Source organism: Penaeus monodon, unplaced genomic scaffold (genome assembly GCF_015228065.2).
Source record: "Penaeus monodon isolate SGIC_2016 unplaced genomic scaffold, NSTDA_Pmon_1 PmonScaffold_4554, whole genome shotgun sequence".
Lineage (NCBI taxonomy): Eukaryota > Metazoa > Arthropoda > Malacostraca > Decapoda > Penaeidae > Penaeus > Penaeus monodon.
This window is the reverse complement of record NW_023659391.1, coordinates 1,780-12,500: the sequence shown is the minus strand read 5'-3', so window position 1 is coordinate 12,500 and position 10,721 is coordinate 1,780. Positions and strand designations below refer to the sequence as shown.

Sequence of the window (10,721 nt, the reverse complement as noted above, 5' to 3'; positions counted from 1 at the left end):
CCATAAACTGTCTCCCCCTGTAAACTGATGGCGTAAATGGACTTGTATATAGACACAGCAGGATGATAACAGCAAGTTACTACACCAATTGTACAAAACATTCACAGAAAAGTATACATCGAAGCGCGGACTAAAAAATTGACCATGCCACGAATGTGTATAGGGCTGAGATCACTTTCACCTGCGCGACTCCCATGACCAGCCAGGCATGCGGCGGCCCAGCCTCTCGCTGTTTCAGCGTTTACAGTAGCTATCATGGCAATAAGGAGTATAAAAATATATGCAAAGCACTGTGATGATATACATAAGGCATCTGTAGGTGTAGTATGCCAGAAACAAACGCCCGCTCGCCAGCGCACACACACACAATTTATATATTATAGATACAACTAATGTACAGATACATACATAACACATATAACACACACACATGCATGGCAACATGTACATGTAGACACACACAAAAGTATGTCCTGAGTCGAGTGTATCATAAAAAAAAAATATAATAAAAAATACAAGTTTATAGACCTTTAAAAATCTGAATATATATAACTATTATATTAACTTACATATATAACTATATATATATAAATATATATATATATATATAAATATATATATAATATATATCTATATATATATATATATATATCATATATAAACATCACACATAATATAAGTACCAAGGTATAATTGATCTATCTACCTATCAATCATCTATGAGTGTTTTACAAAAACACACCCGTCGTGTGTGTGTGTATAAATAATAAATACAAAAGCACAACACACACCACACACACACCACACCACACACATATATATATATATAATATATATATATATATATATATATATATTATATACATTATATATATACATACATAAATATATAGGCTTATAAATATATTACATATACAATTATGCCATATACATACAATTATAACAAACATCCATATACTTTATATATATACACAAAGATAAATAATATAATCCATACACATGACATATATATGATAATTATTCATATACATACATATTATGTATGTGTATGTTTGTATTTTATATTATATATATTATATATATATAATATATATATATATATATATCTATATACATATAAAAACACACATAAAGCATATATAATATACATCGGTATATATATATACATCTCTATAAACATAAATATATATATATAACATATACAGAAAAGGATTATATATGTTCACATATAAATAAATTATACATTTTATATTATATGTGTATATAATATGTTTCATATATATATAGATATATATATATTATATATATATATATATGATATATATATAAATATATATGTTTATTTGACTATATATGTGTTCACACAATATAAATATATATATATAATATCTATATATATATATATATATATATATATAAACACGCACACACACAAAAAATATAATATACTTACACATATATGCTGTATAGATATAAATACCACACACACACCACCAAAACACACATATATACACTTATATATCTAGGGCACACACCATATGTATACATATATATCTAGACACACACACACACATATATAATACATATAAAATATACACTTTTCTATTTATACATTAAACGTATATGTGTATATATATATATATATATATATATATATATATATATATATGTATATATATATATATATACACACACACACACACACACACCACACACCACCCACACACGCTCTTGTGTTATGTATTAATACATAATACATATGTCATATGTATGTACATATTCATATATAATATATGTAAATATATACATCAATATTGATAATATATATAAATATATACACACCTATATAAATATATATACATAATACTATTACATAACATATATACATATACATACATATATACATATACATACATATATACATATACACATATATATACACATACATACATATATATATACACATATATATACACATTACACACACACACACACTATTTAATATATATATCTATACTATATATATATATATATCATATATATATCTGTATATTAGATATAGATAGTATATATTATATATATACATATATATATACATATATATATACACATATATATATATACATATACATAAACATATATATACATACACATATATATGATACCTATACCAAATATATATATATACCCATATATACACAACACCAACACACACACACACACACATAATTATATAATATATACATACATACATGCATAGTATATACATATATATAACATATATACATGCATATATATACATATATATTACCATATATACATGCATATATATACATATATATACATATATACATGCATATATATACATATATATATATACATGCATATATATACATATATATACATATATACATCCATATATATATATATACATATATACATCCATATATAATAATATACAAATACATGCATTGATATATATACATATATACATGCTATATGATACAGAATTACATATAACTGCATAATCTACAGATCGACATATATACATGCATATATATACATATATATACATATTTACATGCATATATATACATATATATACATAATACATGCATTATATTACATATATATACAAATAAATGCATATAATACATCTATATACATATTGACCTGCATATTATTACATCTATATACATATTTACATGCATATTTACATATAGCTTACATATTTACATGCATATGATTAGACATATATCTACATATTTACATGATATATATATACAATATATACATATACATTGCATATACTACAGTATATATACATATATACATGCATATATATACATATATATACATATATACATGAATATATATACATATATATACATATATTGACATGCATATATATTACCTCTTACATGCACTATATATACATATATACATGCATATATATACTAGACATACATGCATATATCATACATATATACATGCTAGTAATATACATATGATATACATCTAATACATGCCTTACAGATATTATATATACCTATAAACAGGCATATAATATACATATAAACAGAATATACATATACACATGGCATATATTACAATAATATACCTATTATATACATGCATACATATACTTATATATACATATATACATGCATATATATACATATATATACATATACATATGCATATATATACATATACATATGCAGATATATACATATACATATGCATATATATACATATACATATGCATATAAATATACATAACATATGCATCTAATAACCTTACCTATGCATATATAGTTTACATATACAGAGGGCATAAGATACATAGTACATATGCATATATATACATATACATATGCATATATATACATATTAATATGCATATGCATAGTTTTTTAAAATACATATCATATGAGATATAGTAATATACAATAGCACTATATATACATAATAACATATGCCATATAGATAACAATACAGATGCATATATACAATATACATATGGGGCATATATATCCATATACATATGCATATATTACAATTATACATATGCCATATATAACATATAATATGCATATATATAACAAGACATATGCATATAATACATATTACATATGCAATATATAACATATACATAGCATATAATACATATACATATGCCATCCATATTACATATACATTGCATATAAATATAAATATGATATATACAATACTATGAATATATATCCATACCTATGCACAACATATACATACATATATATACATACCATATGCATTAGATACATCATCCATAGCATATATATACATATATATGCATATATATAATATCCATATGCATATATATACATATACATATGCATATATATACATAAATATGCATATATATGCATATATATACATATATGTATATATATATGTATGCATATATATATATGCATATATATATGCATATTTATGTACACATATGTATATACATATGTATATATATGTATATATATCTGGAATATATATGTCTATTACATATGTATAATACATATGCTAACACATGTATACACACACATGTATACACACACATGTATACATACACATGTATACATACACATGTATATACATACACATGATATATACATAAACATGCATATACATACAATGTAGACAATACAATGTATACATACATATGTATACATAACAAATGGTATACATTACATTTATGTATACATACATATGTATACATACATATGTATCCATACATATGTATACATGACATATGGATAAAACTTACCATATGTTATTACATAAATAATGTATACATCATCTGTATACATACATATTGTAAAGGGTTTTCGTATATTGCATTGGTAATGAATGGTTTTGTTATAAGCAAGCATGAATAAAATTGTTTAATATAATATAGGTACAGTATCTTGAAATAGGAATTGTTGATACTCGCTCTCCCTCAACTTTAAAGCCCAGTGAGGTGGTATACCCTCACCTTTCACCTGTAAAGGATGGTCGTTCATTTGCCACTGACCTGCTTACGTTAGCAGTACCTTGCACTCATCGTGAGTTGTGTATTGGTATCTTATTATATAATATTATCTTTTTTATTTTGTTGTGATTGGTAACATCCAGTATTTGCAGCCTTTTGTTGTGCATGTGATACCTCTGGGACTTAAAACCAAGAATTGCCAGTGTTAGCATTAGCCCTTCGCAATCAAGCAATACTTCAAGGCTTATGCATCCACGTAATGTTGTTAAACCAAACCACTATTCTTTTGGTTTTATGTATGTTTATGGGTTGTTGAATATATATCAAGAATAAAATAAATATCAAAAACTGGTTATCCATCTCCACTCCAAATCAAACACTGATAGAACATCAGAGGAGTTACTTATACCAATTAAAAAGAAACCCCCTACACATATGTATAATACATATGTATCCATACATATGTATATAAACATACATATGCATAATACATACAGGTATATAAAATCATACATATGCATATATACTATTAATATAGTACCCCTATATATATATTATAATATATATATATCTATAATATTATAATAGTGCGTTTATAATAACAAATATATGTATAGTGGATATTTATATACATATGTAAATACACAGATATTAGTACATGGAACACATATGTTATTTATAACAATATATAATAGCATATATATGTATGGTGATCGTATAAATATAAAAACACATCATGAATCACATGCTTAAATATATCCACATACACATACATACATATATATGTATACTACAACCATACATATAAGGTATATATACACATATCATATATATAATGTATTACCTATACACATACATATATATATATGTATACCTATACACCATTCACACCCTATATATATCGTCTATATACAAATACATACCTTCCCCCCAATAGATGTATATATACACATTACATATATATATATGTAATATAACATACAATACATAGATATGTATATAACACCATATATAGATATATGTATATTATATCACATACATATATATATACTGTATATATACACATTACAACATATATAGATATATATATATATATATACATACATATATTCATCTGTATATATACACATACATAGATATGTATATATATACACATACATATTAGATGTATATATGACACATACATATTATATGTATAGATACAATACAGTTATATGTATATATACACATACATATCTAGATATATACAGCATATCATACAGATGTTCATATATATCTATAGATATATATATATATTATCGATAGAGATAGATATATATATATACTATAGAGATATATATATTATATATATATATATAATCTTATATATAATATATATATCTATATATATAATACATACATATATATATTTATAATATATATAAATTATAACAGACATAGTATATATATGTGTGTAGTATATATTACATATATACATCCCGCTATGTCTATATTGCAGGTTTGTTAAAGACAGCCATTAAGTGAAACGGGAACTAAAGTCTGAGGAATAAATTGATACAAATTTTGGCATTTTCTGTTTTAAAAACTCGTGATATAATAATATCTTTCCAGGCTTTATATTTGTGTCATTTCTTTATCCATTCTACAGATAGTCTTCAACCTTAGCAGCATTTAATACTAAGTTACTCGAAATCAAACCCTTTAGATTAATCCCACTTTACATCAGGACCACACCCGTCACAGACTGCATCCCAACTCAAAGGAATGAATAAACCCCATAACTAAATCCAAGACTACCAGAAACATTTGCCAGTTCGAACCCCAAAACGTTCCCAACCTAATGGTCTATCTTAGGACCCAAATCTGAGCTCATTCAGCTTAGCTGGTTTGGGTGCTTTAGTAACTTGTACCCTAGTTCTCAGAGGAAGATAAATTGCAAGGAAGATTCTAGCTCGCGAAAAATATATAGAAAAGAGATTATTGGCCTTGAGGGATATCCACAAAGCCAGAGATTGCAGCTTCGGCAATATAGGTCACTGCGGAAAACACGCTGAATTGGTACGATTTTTCAACAGTTTGTTTCTTGAGTCCCTTTACCATTCAAAAATCATAATTCTCTTATTTTCTAATAGAAAAAATAAAATTGAGTAAGTAGGAAAACTGATCCAAACAAATTTTCTGGCAAGGCGCATTAGCAGTTTAAGGGTCAATTAAACAGGAAAAATTTATATCTAAAATATGTTAATCATATATTTTCAAATAACTGGAATATGAGAAAAACATGTACTAATGTTAAGAATAAGAAAGTTTTCAGACAAAACGGTCCCAGAAAATTAGGACAAATACAGGATTGAAGTATCAATCTGTAAACGAAACGGTTCAAAGATATATATCCATACAGAATCTGTATCAATAATCACTGCTCGGGTCCAAATGAGCACAGGAACTGTATCCTTAGCGAAAGTGCAACAAAAATAGGGGCGAAAAAAAGGACCAACAGGCTGCCTCTTCATTTGTCGTAGCAGCCGATCACCCGATCATATGACTGTCAATACTTACAGCAAACCGGAACGAAACGATGTAAAACAAATAAAAAATAATAACACATTGCATATTTTTCTTATGTATACTTTAGGATGACATAAATATTTCCAATCCTAATGGGGATTGATTCTCAAAATAAAAATTGCAAAAATAATACGAAAAGGTCAAAGAAATGTGGATGACGTCGAGGACAGAGCGTCGCTACCAGGACGCTGTTCCTTTCCGGAGCAAACAGCTCACGAAACCATTGTGGGTAAGTTGAGCTCCGGCCACCTTTTACCCTATTTTCTGCTTTAGTCAAGACTTCATACATTCTGGAAATTATTCACTGGGAAGAGTGTTTACAGTTCAAAACTGAAAATTTAATCGCCCAAGCATAGGAAGAATGATTCATTTGTATGTGGACAACGTAAAACACTTGAGAGCGAGTGAAGAAGGCTGGTTAGTGTATTTTGTATGTCGCGGTTACGAGTCCAAAATTACCATTTCGCTGTTGTTATCTTATCTCTAAAAATGTCTCTTGTATTGCGTAGTTATATAGATGTGTAGATTTATCTCTGATGGTGGAAAAGGAATCGTAATATGCAAGTGGGCAATCTGTTTATGTATGGAGGAACTATTCCCGCTTGAAACATCTCCGTCTTAATAGGGGGGCCCCCCAAAAGAGGTTCATGTTAGTTCATGTGTAGGTGAATGCTCTCCTCCAAGTAAGAGAATGAAGCACACGGATAAGTTAAATTTATATTGTAGTGAGAGGAATGTTGTTGGGTGCCTCTTAGCCAGGACACCTCCAGAGGTAGAGTTGCAGGTAGCATTTTGTGTGTTGCTTGTCCACTTGCCTCTTCCGTCGCTTCTCGGAAAAAGACTAATGTATGTGCACCATGTATTCAGAGACCTTGCAAACTTTTTTAAAGCAGGAGCCCACTTGTAGAGAATTTTAACTTTTTAAGTCTTGTATCTAAAGTGGAGGTGTTGGCTGTTATCAAAAGATCTAAGGTATGAAGACCATCATTGGTTAGGACCTAAGGTAGAATTTAGCACAGATCTTGGTGAGTTTGATGGATATCATTAAGGAAAAGCTTGGTGAAAGTCTACAACAGGACTGCATCAAAGGCTGTCCCCAACCTGATCAAGCATACAAATGAACCCTGTTCTAGATGCATAGACTACCACAAAGATCCCTGTATGAACCACAAACCTTCCTAGACTTTTGTATACTTTCAACCTATAAATATTGTAAGTTCAGGTTTAAAATGTTAATAAGCAGACTGAGAACAATTTTGGTATTTGATAAATAGGGAGACACACCCTCCATAGATGTACCCCCCTCCCCAATCTAAACTTAATCTTTTCTATCTTGTATTTAGTTCCTAGATAGAGGGCCACTCCCTGTAACCCCCCCCCCCCCATTTATTAGCACTTCATGGAAACTTATAGAAAATGCAGCATTAAGAACTTTGTCTATGGGTGTTAATTCACTCTGAGGTGATATGAAATAGATATTTTCGGCATTTTGAAGTAAACGAGACCACAGAATCTCGACCTGTTTGAAGATTTGGTTAATATTACCATGAGTTACCAAGATGGAGGAAAATACCATACTATCTTGTAGAGCAAAAGCGTCCTAAACAAACATGGTTACAGCTGCACTGGCCTTGTATTTACTGTAAAATGTTGAAAATAAATTTTATGTAAGCAGACATGAAGTGCTAATAAAGGGAAAGGAGGCAATTCATGTACCCATGAATTATAAATGAACCTCTGCAACTAAGATGAAATGTTCAAGCAGAGGAAGTTCCTCCGAAACAAATGGGAAAGCCACTTGCCAAATTAAGATTCCTCTAAACCATCAGATTAAAACTGCACATCTATATAACTAGCACAACTTGAGGAAAGGTTGTATTTTTGTAACTGCATGATAACCTGTTTTTTGGGGGATGGTCTGTGGAGGGTATCTTGGTCTGTTACAATTACCATTTTATATCATAAGATGGCATGTCCATTTATCTGTATCTCTGTGCATTGCTCTCAGATATTAAATGCTATTTTTTCAACTACCATGCAATTAATCAAACCATTCAGATGAGTTTTTGCTTCACACTAACTTTTAAAAAATGCATTATTGGTCCTAGGATTTCATTAGGATGATTGACTTTTACCTGTTCTGCAACATTGCTACCCTGTCAGACATGGGATTAGTAAGTTAACCAAAAAGTTATATACAGCCCTTTAATAAATGTAAATTTAATTATAGGTAAGCCTCGTGGAATCCGTACTGCCCGCAAGCACGTGAACCACCGCCGTGAACAAAGATGGCACGATAAGGACTACAAGAAAGCCCATTTGGGAACTCGCTGGAAGGCCAATCCCTTTGGTGGTGCCTCCCACGCTAAGGGCATTGTCCTTGAGAAGATGTAAGTCTTTACTCAAATTTCAGGGGTTGAAATAATAGTTGTGATTATTTAGCATTATTTTATGCTACATAGCAGATTCAGGTTTCAAGGAAAGTGCAAGCTTATGTGTAAATCTCTAGTTGTAATTATATCAACAGATTCCTTAGTACTCTGAGGTATATTGAAGTATCCATGTATAATATTGTAAAGAGAATCATATTTTACTGCCACTAGAAGGCTACCAACCATCAGTGAAATTATTTTCAATAATTTTTCATGCAAAGAGACGAGATTCATGAAACCTTGATATTTCAGTGGTATTGAGGCCAAACAGCCTAACTCTGCCATTCGTAAGTGCGTTCGAGTCCAGCTTATCAAGAATGGCAAGAAGATCTCTGCTTTTGTCCCCCGGGATGGTTGCTTGAACTTTATTGAAGAGAACGATGAAGTGTTAGTGTCAGGATTTGGTCGTAAGGGCCATGCCGTCGGTGATATTCCCGGTAAGTTATTTGTTGGAAAAGGAAATTTGCTTCATCTAAATCAGTGGTTCCCAATCGTTCCCAGGCTGTCTGCCCCTTGGTTCCCACTTTGATTCTTAGCAGCCCCCCCCCCCCCCCTTACATATGTGAACACTTTTGTATGCTTCTAATCAATAATAAGATTCAACACTTAACATTTGCCTTTGAGTTATAAAAATTGCTCTTAATACTATCCTTCCACAACCCCCAATGATTTAAACCTTTTGAACTTTAAGTATCGAATTGACTGTGGAGTACGGAATATTGTTGAAATGTTCATTAAAATTTGTCTATTTGATTTACAGGTATCCGTTTCAAGGTAGTGAAGGTCGCCAACGTTTCCCTGCTTGCTCTGTACAAGGAGAAAAAGGAGAGGCCTCGTTCTTAAATTAGCCGTTCTCAAATTAAAGGAAAAAAATCTAAACCTTGAATATTATTTATCCCTAATGTTGAACTGAAAAACATGAAGTAAAGGTATTCATGAACTTACCAGAAAAAAGCCTTGTGTAAATTACATATACACTGCTACAAGTACATTAATCTTTTGCATATAGCTAAAACTGAAAGGAAAAGACATGGTACTGTAAAAAGTTTCCCGATATTTTATAAGGGAGTCAGATTAGTCAAAGAACTTGTACATTAGTTATTTAAACCTAGTATTCCAGATGTTAGAGAGAATCCTTTGGCTCCCCCAGCCCTTTATCTATGTAAAACTCCATACATATTGTATATACAAACAATACAGCTTATTTAGCG

General features: G+C 29.4%; 1 protein-coding gene across 1 annotated transcript; it reads left to right on the top strand.

The window, feature by feature from the left end:
* Positions 1-7,567: 7,567 nt before the first annotated feature.
* Positions 7,568-10,389, top strand: LOC119570951 (40S ribosomal protein S23-like). Its single transcript, XM_037918483.1, has 7 exons — positions 7,568-7,576; positions 7,704-7,858; positions 7,972-8,050; positions 8,212-8,290; positions 9,258-9,468; positions 9,763-9,947; positions 10,271-10,389. Exons 1-7 carry the CDS (start codon positions 7,568-7,570, stop codon positions 10,351-10,353), a joined length of 801 nt encoding a protein of 266 aa, XP_037774411.1. The 3' UTR covers positions 10,354-10,389.
* The last annotated feature ends 332 nt before the right edge of the window (positions 10,390-10,721 follow it).